Raw genomic sequence first — 18,098 nt, 5'->3', positions numbered from 1 at the left:
TCGAATTTTCCCTTGTCTCCAGGTTATTTGTTCACCCTATCTCTGGGTTCATGTCTCAGCTTGACCGTTGTTTTTCTACCCACAGAGGGTTTTGTTTTTTGGGTCTTTCAAGAGCAGTCAACATTTGTTGATTTAACCAAGAATATATGCATATACAGACAGGGTTTGCAGAATTTTCCAAATTGGCTTGGCCCCTCCCTTGATTTAGATTTGGGAAGCAAGAATCCATGACTATTTGTATAATGTTATCTGTGTTTAAAAGACTATTGTATTGACTATTTGTATAATGCTATTTGTGTTTAAAAGACCATTGTATTGAGGTAGCCTCGAAGATACTACATTTATGTTCTTAATTTCTTTTACAGTGTTCCATTCTTGTTTGCTAAGACTTACCCTTATTTTTCTAATGTACATTAATTTATTTTACAGTGTTCCATTCTTGCTTGCTAAGACTTACCCTTATTTCTCTAATGTACATTGAGCAATACGTATTTTGTCACTGGTTATGAATAGGTTGCAATGATTCATGTTTCCATGCAACAATTTAACTTACAGGGCTTATTCCCTTAATATGCAGATTTGATAGGTTTTTGAAGATAATAGGATGGCAAGATGGAGGGTGCGCGGAGCGGGCGATGCTGAAACCTGACCTAGGGTTCCTGCAAACCTGATCTCGGCAGGACTGTCTTTCTGCGTACAGAGGGCAGAGACTGCAGCGCCGACAAGCACGTAGAGAAGTCCATACGGTTCAAGGAGAATGGAAGCCCCGCAGGGGGAGGGCCAGGGGCCTCCCCCCGATACGGAAAACAGAGAACGGTCTACGGCCGACAGAGAAAAGGAACAGGGCAGCAGAGGCAATGCCAACGACAACGGACAGAAGAAAGGCAAGGATATAGAAGATGAAAGAAGCAAGGCAAGTTCATCAACCTGCAAACCTGTGGCAGTCCATAAACCAAGAGTGGACTTTCCAAGCGAACGCATCAACGCCAGAATACAGTACATGAGAGATCATGCGCTAATCGGAAAATTCATAGGAATCTGGCCAACGGAGAGAGCGCTGAGAAGCTGGATCAACACTAAATGGCATCCTAAAGGGCATCTTTCGCTCCATCTAGGAGCCAAAGGTTTCTTCACTGTAGTTTTCAACTGCCTGGAGGACCGCAACAGGATTCTGGATCAGGGTCCGTATTTCTTTAATTCAGCGGGACTATACCTGAAAGGCTGGGTTGAAAGATTTAACCCAGACAAGGAGGATCTGACCTATGCGCCAGTGTGGATAAGGCTTTATTCACTACCGTGGGAATACTGGGAGGAAAAGTCTCTGCAAGAAATAGGGAACGCTATTGGCGAGTTTGTCAAGATCGCAGAAGAAACAAAGAGATGTAGTTACACATCCTACGCTCGGATCTGTGTCTATATGGATCTCAAGCAACCACTGCCAGATACGGTAAGCTTCTTTCATGAGGACTCTGAATGGACACAAGTTATAGATTATGAATATGTGCCCTTCAGATGTAGGAAATGCCATGAGATAGGGCATCTCTATAGAGATTGTCCTCAAAACAAAGCATCTTCTCCCCAAGACAGCTCTGATAATCAAACTACAGATGGATACACCAAGGTTACAAATCGTAGAAGAGGAAACAAGAAAGCAACAGGCAACACCAAAGCAAATCCAGTCAACAAAGCCAAACCCACAACTAGCAATAGATTCGAAGCACTGGACAAGGAGGATGAGCAAGAACAGGAGAAGGAAAAGGCGAAAGACAAAGAGATCCACCAAGAACAGCCAGGCGAGACATCGAGACAAGGAGAAAAGAAAATCCAAAAGCAAGATAACTTGATTACCCCAGCAAAAACCCTGCCATGGCATACTCAAGGTATGGATGTTGAATACTCGCAGCCTCATGAGAAATCCTCACAGGAGCGAGAGGATCCCTCACAAGCACCTCAAATTATGGAAGAAGATCCGGAACCCTTAGACATAGGGGAGCTGGACATTCTGGGCTTGGAACAGGCATGCAAGACAAGGAACTTTGAAAAAATATCAGAAACGCAAGTGGATAACCTAGTTGAAGTTCTGCACAAAGCACATAAGAAATACTCGCTAGGGGTCCAAATAGGAAGTCCATGGGATGGAAAATTTATCACAAAGGACAATAAGAAAAGAGGTAGGAAATCCACTTTGGAAAGAACTATCAAGATTGGAGAGATTTTAGTGGAGTCAGGGAGGTATGCCAAACTGACCAGGTATTTTAATCCTCACCCCCAAATTTCTCAATGAAGTTAATATCATGGAATATCAGAGGGCTCAACAGCCCCAGGAAAGGAAGATTATTAAAAAATATGCTGATGCAAGAAAAACCAAGCATTCTTTTCTTACAGGAAACGAAATGTGGCTCAAATTTTTTGGAAAAAATAGCAGTGAAAGCATGGCCAGGGGGACATGTAATAGCTGTTGATGCTCAGGGAGCTTCGGGTGGACTTGCAATCCTCTGGGATGCGCGAGTCATACAGCTAAATAATATTCAAGCTAACAAAAATTTCATTCAGGCAAACTTTCACCTCTTAGGCTCTAATACCCATGGGTTAATAACAAATGTTTATTTTCCTCAGGATATAGCTCAAAAAGCTCAGATCCTGAATACACTATCAGATCTCAGCTCAGACAGACCTCATCCACTATGGATTGCGGGAGGTGACTACAACATGACAACGAGCATAGAAGAAAAACGTGGAGGCAGAAACAAAGCAAATAATGAGGGTAATCTACTAAAAACCTTTATTCAAAATAACTGGCTGGTGGATGTCCCTACAGGCAATGGTATCTTCACATGGAGTAATAAAAGAGAGGGAGAGCAGCAGATTGCATCGCGCCTTGACCGGTTCCTCATCTCAGATAATGCAGTTCACCTTGGAGGGGAATTCACAGCATCCATACTTCCTGTCTCAGGTTCAGATCATTGGCCCATCGAACTGCAATGGAACAGGCCAGGTAATAATAGCAAACGCCCCTTTCGTTTTGAAGAATTCTGGTTCACTCACCCGGACTTTGAGAGGCTAGTAAGATCCACTTGGCTCCACTTCAATCCATCTGAAGGCACCAGGATGGCGAGATTTCAACAAAAGCTTAAACATCTTAAAAGGGTAATAAAAAGATGGAATCACAATACATTTGGCAACATCTTCACAGAACAAGCTTCTCTTAATACAGAAATGAAAAAAATCCAGCAAACCATCATCTCTGAAGGGCGCACAGAGGATTTAACCAAGCAGGAGCAAGTCTTAGAATCCAAAATCATAGAAAGAGCTAAACAGGAGGAAATACTATGGAGACAGAAATCAAGGATCAGATGGCTAAAAAATGGAGAAAAGAATACTAAATTCTTTCATAAAACGACGGTGCAGCGCAGAATGATCAATCACATCTCTCATATCAAAAATGAACAGGGGAATAAAGTGGAAACGCATGAAGGTATTGAAGCGGAATTCCTGAAATACTTTGAGAAGGCGCATCAGGAACCCGATTTTAATAGAATGCCGGCCATCAATAAGGTAATCAAGAACATACCAAGGATAATAACAGAGGAACACAACAGTCTTCTCCTCAAACCCATTAACTTAGAAGAAGTTGAAGAAGCTATGCGGAATCTGAAGGAAGGCAAAGCGCCAGGACCGGATGGCTTTACATCCAATTTTTTTCACAAGTTCTGGGATTTGATAAAGGAGGAAGTCTGGCAGGTGGTAGAGGAATCTAGAGCACTCAGATGGATGTATCCTGGATTAAATGCTACCTTCATAGCCTTAATCCCAAAAGGAGAAGATTCCAACACCCCAGACAAATATAGACCGATTGCGCTGTGTAATATCATATACAAAGTAATCTCAAAAGTCATAGCGACAAGATTAAAGCCGCTGCTCCCTCTGATCATATCGCCTGAGCAATCGGGCTATGTTGAAGGTCGCCAAATAACAGATGGGATTATTCTAACGCATGAGATAATTCACTCCTTAAAGAAAACCAAGAAACCAGGTATGTTGCTCAAACTAGACTTATCCAAAGCATTCGACAGTCTTAGTTGGGCTTATATTCAAAAAATCCTTTTAGCTTTTGGTTTTGCACATTCATGGGTAAGATGGATTTTCAACCTTCTATCTTCAGTCTTCTTCTCTGTCTTAATTAATGGCATTCCTTCAGCTACTTACCGGCCCTCCAGAGGCATAAGACAAGGTGACCCCTTATCTCCCTTCCTTTTTGTCATCATGGCAGAGGGTTTAGGTAGATACATCACTTCAGCCAGACTTACCCAGCAATTACGAGGTCTTTCCTTCAATAACTCTCCCGTCTATACCCATCAGCAATTTGTAGATGATAATATGCTTTATGGATATTCTTCAGTGCAAGAAGCTCGTATCCTCAAATCTATCCTGACAACCTTTTCTGATGCTTCAGGAGCTCTCATAAATCGAGTTAAATCCCAAATCTTTTTCTTTAATACCCCTGTACCCACACAGAGATCTATTGAACGAATCTTGGGATTCACTACTGCCTCTCTGCCCTCCAAATATCTAGGTGCCCCTTTAATGGCCTCTGCCCTTAAGCACTCCTCCTGGAAGCAACTCCTGGAAAAACTTGAGGAGCGGCTTACCCTTTGGACCAATCGAGCTCTGAATATGGCCAGTAGAATTGTTCTTATTAAAGCGGTCCTTCAATCCATGCCCCTTTATCTTTTCTCCATCCTAGCCGCCCCCAAATGGGTTCTCAAAGAAATCAAGACTCTGCAGCGCAATTTTCTATGGGGAAGTTCGGGGCAAAACAGAAAATGGGCTTTAGTGAAATGGGATAAAGTCTGTCTTCCCAAAATAGCAGGAGGTATTGGGTTAAGGGACCCTGAGCACAGCAACAGAGCAATGGGAGCAAAGATCTGGTGGAGATGGCTTGCTCATCCCAGCACTCCATGGGCCACTCTCTGGACAGCCAAATACACAAGCAATTGTCCTATGGAAGAAAGAATAAGAATGACTGAGCTAAGCACGGGTTCGGTATTTTGGAATTCAGCAATACAACAAAGGAGCCTCATACAAGAACACAGTTTTTGGGAAATCAAAAGCGGAACCACAGCAAGATTCTGGGAGGATTCATGGCAACAATTACCTAGGCTAAGAGACATTTTACAAGATCATCAAATTCCAGAACGAGAAATGAATCCACATGACACAGTCAGAATGTTCTGGAAAACAGATACCAATCAAGAGCATAGGCAATGGCAAGATGCAGCTCATTTTTTAACTAATTGCTCTGAGCAAACGAAGCATTACCTTAATACAGAACTTCAAAAGAGGCAAGTCACTACCTCAGAAGGTATGGACATCCTCAGGTGGGGATATGAAGAGAAAGGAATCTTTACCACAAAGGAAGCATACAAAATCATTATCCAAGATCGGCTCAACAAAGATAAAATTTGGGAAGTAATCTGGCGCTCAGCTAACTGGCCGAAAGTCTCTACATTCTTATGGCTTCTTTGTCACAATCGAATCCTAACCTGGGATAATCTTAGAAGAAGAGGCTTCTCAGGACCGTCTATATGCCTAATGTGTATGAAGGAGGAGGAAACTGCCATACATTTGATGCAGACTTGCCAAATCGGTAGAAAACTCTGGGAGAAGGCAGCTTTTCGCTGTCAAAAAGAAGGCAGAGTACAGGGAGACATTAAAGCGACTATGTGCAAATGGGAACAACCGCCTTATCAAAGCAACTTACTTAATGCTCTCTGGCGACTACTACCAGGACTATTAATGTGGAATATATGGAAAGAGCGTAACAATAGAATCTTCAAAAACCACTCTTTGTCTCTAAAGCAATTATGGACCAAATTTCATCAGAACCTAATGGAAACTCTTTCAACTAGAGAATGGCATGCAGAAGACTTCCCCACTACAGCTCAGGAAAAAACAATATGGGACAACTGGGGGATTCAGATAAATCAAATGGTCGCAGGGACAAAGAACCGCGTAATGCAGGGACCAGAGCTAAATACTTGGACTCCGCCTCCCATAAACATGTTCCAGCTCAACTTTGATGGAGCCTCTAAAGGAAATCCAGGCAAGGCGGGATATGGAGGAGTCTTCAGAGATCACAAGGGCAATCCTCAATGTATCTATATGGGATCGATAGGATGGGACACAAATAACTCAGCAGAATTGGAGGGTTTATGGAGAGGTCTGAAACTAGCTCAAAAAAATGGTTTCTTTCCTCTCATTGTTGAAGGGGATTCACAAATCATAATCAGAATGCTCATCAAAATGCTGCACGGTTCTCCTGCTCACAAAGTAAGTAAAAGTTGGCGAATGGCGCAAAGGCTAGAGCTAATTTCCAAGTGGATGGCTCAGCATCAAGCAATTTCCTGCAAACACATCAGGAGGGAAGGCAATAAGCTTGCTGACCTTCTTGCCAACCTTGGAGTGGAAGCCAAAAACAGTCACTTTGAAGGTCCTATCTCTAACCTTGATTCAGAGGATCAGATAATCAAAATTCAGGAGATTGTCACTAGTGACATAGCTCAGATCAAAAGAACCCACCCGGATGCGGGTGCTCCCTCCAGGTAACTATGTCAAACCTCACTGATCCGACAGCTGGCTTCTTTGCTGGTATAAGGGCGTACCGCATGGTACAGGAGGTAGTTGAAATTTATAGGTTCAAAGTGATTGCAATAACTGTGGAGATGTCTCGAAACTGGTTTGATTTCACCTCGCGCATGGCAAACATGAAGGCGCATGGGTTTTGGGTACTGATACCGGCTCATGGCATTAATGTTACATTGCTCTTTAATACCAAGCCGCTCCTGTCTTGCAGCATTTCGATGTGTGTTTGGCGTGGAAGAATTCAGGAGGTATCTAGAGCTCCCTCCTCTCTGTGTCACTGTAATTCCATCTGCTTTCATAAGTTCTCGGTGCCCGCTATCAAAATGCGCAGGCGTGGCATTCCTCGGAGGGGCAGCAACTATGGTAATAGGGGAGGTCGAGCTCATCCTGTACCCCCGACTGTCAATCCCATTTCTTCAATGCCGCCTTCTCCTCCGTCGCTGGAACCTGTGGGAGCTCGTCCGAACAGCTCGTTTCAGATTTCCAGCTTTTCTTTCCAAAGTGAGGTCAATAGGCCTATTATTACTATCAATTTCACTGTTTTGGTGGTAGAAGAGGAAGGTAATTCCTCCAGCTCTGCTCCCTCTGATAACGACCCCTCTCAAGATGACAGTATCCTGCTTGGGGATCTGTCAGGGCGTGTGTATCGTGTGGGCCAACAGCAAGAAGACCCTCTGGCTCCTGTTCAAACTCTGCCTTAGAATCTAGCTAAAGAAAGTGCCATGGTTCAGGAACAGAGGCCGAATTCAACTCCATCTCAGATTGATGTTCCACCTGTTGGTCCTTCTCATAAGTACTCAGGAGTCCTACACCTGGCCACTCATCCCAACGGCGAGCTAGTGATAGATGAAGACGGTTGTGTTACCTGGGTAGCATCGTCCAGACCGGAAAGGGAGGAAGCGCCAACATCCCCGAATCATGACGGTTCAGCACAGTAATCTCTGGCCGGGTGGCTATCCTGCTCTTATGTTCTGTTTTTTTGCTCTTAAGGTCCTGGATAGTAAGTCCAAAGTTAAGTACTGGCATACCCTGTTATCTGTTTTTGTCTATATCAGAGACTTTTTGGTACTGATTGTCAATGTAGGTCCAGAACTTCATAAGTTTGCTACTTCTAGTCTGCAGAACCTCAATGTAATTGTGACTGAAATGCTATATTGTAAAATCCATGAGTTTCTAGCTGAGGACTGGCTGAGGCCTCCTCCCGAAATGTAACCTCTATGTACATATTTTTACTTTCTTAATAGATTTAGCTTTTACCGAGAAAAAAAAATAAAAAAAATGCAGATTTGATAGACATAAAAGTCCCTTGTTTTTGTTGTATATTGTTGATTCTAAACAATATCATTGCTTCTAAAGGGTGCAATCACAGTGTCTTTCAAGCATCACGATTTCTGTTTTAATAAGACTTGTGTCCTTCGAGTATTCTTTTTCTGTTTCATATGAATGGAGGGTCTATACCCATAATGAAATAGTTCTTTCAGTTGTAATTGTTACTGTAAATTAATTTAATTTCTATGTTTATTTCAAAAATGAATTTTTTCTCTTTAGCATAGGAAAATTACATGACCTCAAGGAAAGTGATTATTAATGTCAAACTCTCAAACAAAATACCATCTATTTTAGTTTTTACTTAAAACTAACTGTGACCAATTTAGCAATAGTAACTCACCAATGGGTAGAGCAAGCCATGAGTAGCCAAACCCAATTCATCATTGTTCACGCATAAAAGTGACTTATAGAAAATTGAATTTCATGAAAAGACAAAAATATAGTCTAACTTTTTTATGTTTTTTTTATTTTTTTAATAGAAATTTGGCAACACAATTTTTGATGGTATGATAATTTAATTATAATTTTTAGTTAATTAAATTTCATTTTTAAGGTACAAATAAATTTAACTCCAAAAAAATTGGAAATTTTGAACGGTAAAAACTATATAATTTAAATTTACAATTTCAACAAATTCTTACTAAAATTTAGACAAAATTAATTCAAAAATATATCCAAAAATAAATAAAAAATAAAAAACATACATATAAAATATTACAGTGAAAGAAAATGCACAAAATACAACATGGAATATAAACTTTGAAAAATACGTTAGGTTTTAAATTTACACATTTAATAACCATTTAAAATTATTTAATTTTCATACAATAACAAAAAATTAAAAAAAAAATTGCCTATATCAGATATATTCGTATTACAAGTTTCATAACTATTTATTCAATTTGTATTATCACTATTTCTTAGATTTTATGGTTAATAACCCAATAACCATTTAATAATTAGTTGAGGAATATTTATGGACCACTGAATAACTTTTTTTTCTTTCCTAATTTCTTATTTTTCATTTTTATTTCCTTTTCTTCCAATTTTAATTTACTGTTCTCTATACCAGTGTTGAAAATATCGGTATCGGTAAAATATCGGCAAGGGTCCAGAAAATATCTTATCGGCAATATCGGCAAAAATATCGGCAAATATCGGCGAGCATAAAAAATAAATTTTTCAAATTTTTAAATATAGCCGATATTTTGCCAATATTTTCAAAATATCGCGATATTTTGCCGATATTTGCCGATATTTTGAAAATATCGCGATATTTTCAAAACAGAAAATATCGTGATATTTTCTCGGCGATATATCGTTTTGCCGAAAATATCGCGATATTTTCGAATATCGCCGATATTATCAACAGTGCTCTATACACTTTTATAGGTTTTATTTTGCTAAATCTTTATAATTTTTTATTTTAATTAAACTATATTTCTTCTATTTGCCAAATATTTATAATCTTTTATTTTAATTAAACTATATTTAAACATAACTGCAAGTACTCGCTACCCTGTAACTTGTAACTTGTTTATGGATGATTTTTTTTTTTTGTTTTATGGTTGCGTGCGTTGTTTATGGATGAGTTATTTTGTCTAATGGTTGGATGAGTTATTTTTTTTTTATGGTTGTGTGCGTTGAATGTGTGCATCTGTTGTGCGTTGAGTTATTATTACGGGCCATACTTATGGTGTGAGCGCTGGTTCATATACATTAAAGGGAGAACCATACAATTTTTTTTGTGTTGAATTCCTTGTATGATATGTTGAAGCCTTTTTTTAACGAGTCATGTGTGCGTTGAGCCCTTTTTATGAAAGTCGTGTGGTGCATTAAAATATTTGGTATATATGTAATGTGATGGCATATTCTTTGAGCTCTTTTTAAAGGCCATATGATATAAAACTATAGCATGGTATATGGCATGATTTTGAATATCGTATGTGGTCCATATATATGATGATTTATATATGTGGTGTGGATGTTATTGAAATTATTGAAATAGATTACAGTGGTTGTTTTGTGGTTATTTGTAGGTAATTGCGGACATTTTTTTTATTTTTTAGGCTAATTTAAATTTTATGATGCATTTATTCAATTTCATAGTTGGAATAGTTTTTTTAGAAAAATAGAACTACCATGAGTGGTCTAGAGGATAAAGTACACATTGATTTTTAGTGAGTTGTGGAAAGGAGTTTTTGAATTAGAAGGAGGTAATCCTCTTGAGAATCTCACTTCTAACAAAGAGCTTTCCATCTAGGAGAGCAAAAACAAGTTTTATTCCTTGATTATAGCGTCAGTCAATGAAGAGGTGAATCATCATATTTTTCCATTTTCAAATGCTTTTGATGCCTTAAAGAAGCCCACGAACTTATATGACTCACACTTTGAGCTTGAATTTGTTCAATTAGTGATCAAGTTGTTTGATTTAGAATTGAAGGATGATGATCCCCTTGCCTTAGCCTACGAAAGAAGAGTCATTATACACGATATATAAGCCACTAGTTTCAAAATGGATGTTCCTCTCAAAAAAAAATTCAAGGCACTATATCCCACTTATTCCCATTATCTTGAGTCATTACAAGCTAGTGGAAAACTTAAGGATATTTCCTTTGACTCTCTTCTGGAGAAGTTTGTTGAGAAAGAGAAAGCATTTAGGAAGAAGAAGATAGTTGCTTACTCTACTAAAGAAGTTGTGTGCCTTGCATAGAAAGAGAAGAATCAAACACAAGATTATTTTAGAGGAAGAGGTGCCCAAAGAGGACGAGGAAGGAATAATAATAGAGGTAGGGTGGGAGACATTTCCAAGAAGAAAGACCTGATCTTCATTGCATACAGTGTAATAGATATGGACATTATACTTCTACATGTAAGCTCTCATGGGACAGAATTATACAAGAAAGGGATGAAGAGAAAGGAAAATCATTAAATATTGGGAAACAAAAAACACCCAAAATCCGCTCATTATGTAGTGTCACATTACAACATTGGAGTAGCTAAAGATTTATTTAATGCTTCACTTTCTTCATGGAAAGATGTCTGATTGTTTGATTTAAGAGAAAATTGCCACACAATTTTTAGAAGAGACTTCTTTGAAGAATTCACTGACAATGTTGATGGAGTAGTCTACTTTGTAGATAAGCCAAAACTCAAGCCATCAAGGCTTGGCACCATCAGGCTCAAATGACTTGGTCTCCCAGAATTTCTTCTACAATATTTTCTCTACCTCGCGGAGTTAAGGAGAAACTTGTTGTCCTTGGTTCACAATCGCCAACAACGACACTCCATTCACATATTTCATGCAAGGTTGAGGTCACAAAAACATCAGACAAATCACTAGCCATGACTAGGATAGAAGAAGAAAGACTATTGAAGCTGCAAGGAACCTCTGCTCATGCACATAAATTTTCATAAAGTTCTCACTATGATGAAGGTACACTTCCATCAAGTCTTTTATGGCACGCTAGATTTGGACATTTGAACTATGACAACCTTCGTCTGTTGAAGAAAAATGGTGTTACTGGTTTGCCAACAATTCCTATGAAACTTAAGCAATGTGATGCTTGTATCTTAGGAAAGCACAAATAAACTTTATCTTCATGATTCTCATTCCAGAGGACATAGAAAACTTGAACTCATTCATTCCGATTTATGTGACCCAATGATTGTTCCTTCTACAAATGGTAGTAAATACATGATGAGATTTGTTGATGACTACACTAGAATGTGTTGGGTATATCTATTGAAGAACAAATCTGAAAGTTTTGAAACTTTCAATAACTTTCATGCATGGATTGAAAATGTTACACAACCTCATATTGGCTCTATTTGTGCTGATGATGGAAAAGAATATACTTTAAATTAATTTGAAAACTATCTTCGCTAGCATGGGATCAAATATCAAATAATTGTGCCTTATAATCCCCAACAGAATGGTGTATCTAAAAGAATGAATAGGAATATCTTAAATATGGTATGTTCAATGATGTTTTTCAAGAATTTTAAGTTGATGCAGTTCTATATGCTGTGTATATTAAGAATAGGTGTCCATCTCATGCTCTCGAAAACAAGACTCACTATGAAAGGTGGTATGACCACATTCTTTCAATGAGTCATCTCAAGGTTTTTGGTTCCACCTCTTATGTGTTGATACCTAAGGAAAAGACAAACAAACTCGATGCAAGGGGCCAAAAATGTATCTTCTTGGGGTACTCAGGTACCTCAAAAGCATACTGTCTCTAACATGAAGTAAATAAGAATTTTATAATATCCAAAGATGTGATCTTTCTTGAATCTTCCAAGGACGACAATGTTGTTGAGTGACAACTTGATCACTTGGACATATTTGAGCATGCAAAAACCTTTCAAGAGTTTGATAATGAGATTTCACATCTTGAAGGGGGGGTCATATTGATGGTAGTGAATGATTGCATCAAAATTAATGGAAACCACTCGGTCAAGACCTTAGAATAGATCCTTTTCCACTTGGAATGATGGCTTCGGCTGGAATTATGTGACCAGTTTCCCTTTCTATAAAAACAATATGGAATAGAGTAAATAAATATATAATGCTCTAATATGACTAGAAACTAAAATAGAAACTAATATAGTACTATTTATTCCAATTATATGTGATTACAAATATTTCCAATTATCATAACAATATAGATCATCATGTAATTATGAAGTTTACACAAAGAAGGAAAATTAATTTAATTAAATTAGTTGATCAAATCACCACATATACTGAGATCTCGTTGTTCACATATAATTTGAAATTTCAATCGGACACATCAATATTGATAATGAGATATTGCTTTAACACATATATTGTGAACAAAAACAAGATTCCATTCTAGTCTAAGCAAATAAACATATAAAGGATAATAGTATCAGATACACTATGGATATGCTCATCATAGAAAGGCAATGGTTCAACATGACATTAAGAAAAACCTTAATTACAAAAGTGCAACTTAAGCTTCCTCCTACAAAAATTCAGAACCCAAACCCTATCTGAGAGAGAGAATTTATATTTTCTTAACAAAGTATAAAGATAAAAAATCTAATAACTACTTCAAGCAGTCTTAAATAGAAGTAACTACAAGAAACATATCTGGAATTAGTTACAACAAATATCCTAAGCTTGGGAGGAAGAATGTCCTCTGATGTGTTGTTGCAACTCATAGATATCAATCAAATTTTTCAGTTCGGGTGGAGATTTTAGCTGAATCGCATTTGACTCATGAATATGGCATTTCTCAATGCTGGCAGCATCTGTATGGTGGTGTTCGATAGGCATCGAAGCATTAACTATTGACTGTGTGGTTTTATCAAGAACTGTCAATGTTGCTCTAAGTTAATCTCGATTAATTAATCAATAATCTCGACCCTTTTCTTGGAACATTCCTGCCATGTCTTAGTCAAAAGTTTGATATTCAGTAAAGTTCCCTTAGGACAACTCATAATGCGATTATATTGGAGTAAATTTTCACTAATTGCCTCAATGATATTGTTTGAAATATCCTGAGCCTAGTTGTTTCTACTTTCTTTATGTGAATCTCCCATTCTCTGAAAACAAATTTTTTATGAGCCTCTTTGATTTTAGGAAGATTGGCTGATATTCCTTCCTCACTTTCCTGTTAGGTTAGGAAACCATAAATTTTCTCCTCTATATTTTCAAAGTATTTTTTCATATCTAATAGCTTGTCTACCAGAGAGTTTGTCTCTTACATTGATCATGAATAATTTCCAATTTTTGACAAAAGACTATATGTTGCTGGGTAAGAAGGGTGTTTAACTCTTTAGCCTATTTCTTCAATTCTGGAAATTCTGGATTGACATTCAGATGTTCAATCCTTTTCAACATCTCCTGAATATGTGCATCTCTAGCATGTGTATCTAGCTCATACTGAGTTATGATAGAATCAAATCTTTGTTGAAGCTCTGTCACTTGTGACTGCCAGTGCTTTGTTACCTTCTGCTTTTTTGCTTCAATACTTTCTTCTAACAGTGAAATTTTCTCCTATTTATCCTTGAGAAGTTTTTGTACCTCTGTAGCTTTATCAATGGTGGTTGAGGCATAAGCACCTATAAATTGAGTAATTCTACCCAATTCCTTTGTAGGATTTGTCGTGGAGCCTTTCCATAATACTTCAAAAGATGCATTACCAGGGACTAATGTCTGGGACTAGACAATTTTTATCTTCTTTCTCTCCCTCCTTACTACAACTTTGTGCTGAGGGCTGTAGAAAATGTCTAATGGAGGAATCTCCTCAATCTTTAAAACAACTTCAGAAGAAGGAAATGCTGGTATAATTTCTATATCCTTGTCATCCAAAGGATTCTCAGGAACCTTCATTGTTTTAGGAGTTTGTTCAGGATTCTTTAAGGTGTCATGAACCTTCATTTGTTGAGCAGTATTAGCAGCTTGAGACTCATCAATCTTAGAATTTAGAGCTTGATTATATTCTTTCCAAATCTCTTCTAACCTAGCATCAAGAAAAAAAAACCTTCTACTTGAGAAGAAGAAGAGGCAACTTCTACTTTTGGTTGAGAAGGATCAACTGACTATGTAGAACTAATAACTCTAGCATCATCATTAACAATTTTCTCTTGAGGAACCTGCAATGAATCCATGGGAAGTTTCACTAGCTTGGAGGCTCTGTATTGTGTAAACTGATTCATTTCTTCAAGGGTCAATTGTTCCTCTGCTCTTTGTGCCACCAACGAATAAGAAGAAGCATTTTCAAATAAATCATCAAATTTATCAGGCTCATGAACAAACTGTCTGATACTTTGTGCAGTTGTGATATTTTTAACCACATGATGGGGATCATACTACCTATTAGGTATAGTAGGAAAACCAAGATCTTGAATAGCCTTTATTTCAATTTGTGCATGCTTATAATTGTCTAAAGAAAATATACCAAATTGAGCTGGGAAAGAAGGCCACATCTTTTTGTTGGATTCTTTCAAGACTTTGGAAATACCATTACCAACAGTTTGATAAGCTATCTCCCTACTCATAAGTTTATCTGGGATGAACAATGGTAAAACATGAGGGTTTGCTAAACTTCCATATACCCTAATATAGGTAAATGATTCCTCACCAAACCAATTCCCTACTCACAGAAGATCAGATTCGACTTCTGGAGACATTCGAGGTGCCTTTGTATCAAAGATAACCTGATAGGTTGGTAATATGACCCTGTGGCAGATTTGATATAAATGTTGATGATATTTTGAGTCCCATAAAATATCATGATAAACATGAATGGGAGTTGGATCTCGAAGAGCCCATGTCCATCCCATAGATGAAAAATCCATAGAAAAACATAAAGCATCCATAATATAGGAACTCATATAGAAAGGAGGGATTATATTTTCAGAAACTCTGTGTTTACTTCTAAAGGCTAAAATATGGGCAGCTAAATTTTCTGAAAGTATAGTGTTCCAATCAAATATAAACCCTTATGAAGCTCCATCCATTAGAGGTACCCATTGATCAGGAAATTTTTGTACATTTGGGAGTGCATGAAGCCTACACATCATAACAGGAACTTGGGAATAAGGAATTTAGCGAGAGAGTCTACAACATACTTACCACTCTCTTCTCTTTTGTGTCTGTTGGAGTCCTTTATCCAACCTCTAATTCACTCTGATGCATGTCCATGCTCTTTAGGAAATGCCTCACCATATTCTTTGTCATATTTGCATTATGGTTCAGTTAGGTGATACATTTTCTGCAAATATTCATAGGTAAAAAACCCAATGACTTTGTGCTTGCTTGTAATAATCTGCCTATCAAAAATACTTAGATTATCCACAACCCACTGAACCATATCGGTATAAGGGAGAAGTCTAGGTCTGGTTGCAATTCTGTGTAGAAACGAATTTGCCACATCATTGAAAGTTGTATTTGAAACCGAGGTGGAATCATCAGCAGTCACTGTTCTATGAGTAACTCTGGGTCCTTCATTTTCAAAGAATTTGTACATTTCTTCCCATGAAGAATTCCCATAATCTTTGGTACAAACTATATTGAAAAACAGTCTCGGCGTAGCAGTGTTTTCTTCAATATTTTCTATTGAAAGAGCAGTGGATTGTTGTTATGTTGTAACTTTCTTCTTGCCCTTTCCTACCTTTGACATTTCTTCGTTATTCCAGGAATCGGTGCTTGCCTATATAGAAAGCATAGAGATCAATGGAATACTTTCTTTAGCTGAGACTTAGCACAAAAAATGCAATTTACAATAGTAATATTTTCCTTTTAAGAAAATCTTCACAATATCGAGGTGAAATAAATGAAGGAATTTAGAATTTCGAGAACCATAAATCCACATTATCAATCATTAAGTTCGTAAGTGAGGAATCATGTGGGTTTACCATGTCAGCTCATCGGAGGAATTATATCGGAGGATCATGTTGAAGATATAGTTATGATATATAAAAACTCTAATGTGAAAAAAGTTTTGAAATAACAACGGTCATGAGGGATTCTCAAGTGAAAAAGTTCTGATGGAAGAGGTGTGAGGTGTATTGGGAGAATTATATCGGGAGGTCTAATAAAATGCTTCCAATGGAATGGTCCTGATCAAAATTCCTGATGAAAATGTTAAATGCTTTAAAAGGATATCGAAGGAAGAGGGTATCAGAGATGAAATTTAAATAGAACTCTGATATGAGAAGTGTCTATAATAAACAATGACTTGTGGGGCTAGTGGGAGGTACATAATATTACTTTATGGAAAAGCACACAAGCATTTAAAAAACATTTTATATGACAGTTTCAATAAAGCAAGCATCGAGGAGTAGCTTGATCAAGGAGGAGCTTTATCATGACAATTTTTAAAATAAAGTTACGATATAATAGAGCTACATTATGAAAACTTACGATAAGGAAAAAGTATCAATTTTCTTAAACTTTGTAACTATTTCGAATATGCTCCAATTTATTAAAACCAAAAACTTTATTAAAATAAAAGAAAATATAAAAAGTAAATGGTCCCAATTATTTATTGACAACTAAGTATGCAAAATGGGGGGGTTGTTTAGTGCTACAACAGGTCCCTATATTGGATCAATCTATGGAATCTCCTTCTAAAACACTCTCTCCCCTTCCTAAAGCTCCGGCCACTGGACAAGAAGTCACTTTGAGTGATGTGATTGAGAGAATTGGGAGGCTAAATCTTGATTCAACCCCATCTCAACCAACTGAACAACCTGGTCCATCTCAAAAAAGTCCTCCTAAATAGCTCACAAAGACACTTGAAATTGTTCATCCTAATGAGGTTGGAAAGAGAGGGACAATTTTTTTTTTAGACAAAATGGAGGTGATGTAGATGATTTTCATTCACCTGTTGATATGGATGTTTTGTATGATTGTGAATTAAACTTTCTATTGATTTTGAACCAATCGCCTTCAAAAAATCCACTTCTCATGATGAATGGAAAGAAGCAATGCAGAAAGAATATGATGCTCTCATAAAGAATGGCATCTGGAATCTGGTTGATCCTCCATTGGGAACCAAACCGATAGGATGCAAGTGGATCTTCAAGAATAAGTATAAACTAGATGGCTCACTTAACAAGCATAAAGTTAGGCTCGTGGCAAAAAGGCTATTCATAGAAGGAAGGGGTCGATTATTAGGAGAATTTCACCCCACAACAAAATGGGCTATTGTCCGGTCTCTCTTTTCCTTGGAAACTCAGAATGATTGGAAATTCCATCAAATGGATGTAAAAACTACTTTCTTGAATGAAGATTTGAAAGAGAATGCTTTTATGTCCTAACTAGAAGGATTTTTTGCGAAGGGTCAAGAACACAAAGTGTGCAAGCTTTTTAAATACTTGTATGGCCTCAAAGAAGCACCGTGAACCTGGTACGAGAAATTGACTGAGGATCTTCTGGAACACAATTTCAAACATTATGATCTTGATTATGAAACTTTGTTGTGAAGAAAGTTGGAAAAACAATTGTATATCTTGTGGTGCATGCAGATGATCTTCTGATGACATGGAACAATGAGAATTACATTACATCCATAAATAAAGAACTGAGGAAATCTTTTAAAATGACAGATTTGGGATATGTTCACTATTATCTTGGTATTGAAGTAACC

At 37.5% G+C, this 18,098-nt stretch overlaps 1 protein-coding gene across 1 annotated transcript; it reads left to right on the top strand.

Moving 5' to 3' along the window:
* The first annotated feature begins 757 nt into the window (after positions 1–757).
* LOC149264411 (uncharacterized) lies at positions 758–6,606 on the top strand. The gene is made up of 2 exons (XM_089398830.1): positions 758–2,017; positions 2,386–6,606. Exons 1-2 carry the CDS (start codon positions 758–760, stop codon positions 6,604–6,606), a joined length of 5,481 nt encoding a protein of 1,826 aa, XP_089254956.1.
* Positions 6,607–18,098: the final 11,492 nt, after the last annotated feature.

The sequence above is a fragment of the Pinus tabuliformis genome, chromosome 6, assembly GCF_031772625.1.
Source record: "Pinus tabuliformis cultivar Carrire ecotype Pingquan chromosome 6, CPIR1, whole genome shotgun sequence".
NCBI lineage: Eukaryota > Viridiplantae > Streptophyta > Pinopsida > Pinales > Pinaceae > Pinus > Pinus tabuliformis.
The sequence above is the reverse complement of the archived record's forward strand: the minus strand, read 5'-3'. Positions and strand labels throughout refer to the sequence as shown.

Excerpts from the sequence above, each read along its gene's own strand:
- LOC149264411 (XM_089398830.1), top strand. The coding sequence starts at position 758 with ATGGAAGCCCCGCAGGGGGAGGGCCAGGGGCCTCCCCCCGATACGGAA. Across the intron at positions 2,018-2,385 it reads ACATTCTGGGCTTGGAACAG|GAAACGAAATGTGGCTCAAA; the intron begins GCATGCAAGACA and ends CTTTTCTTACAG.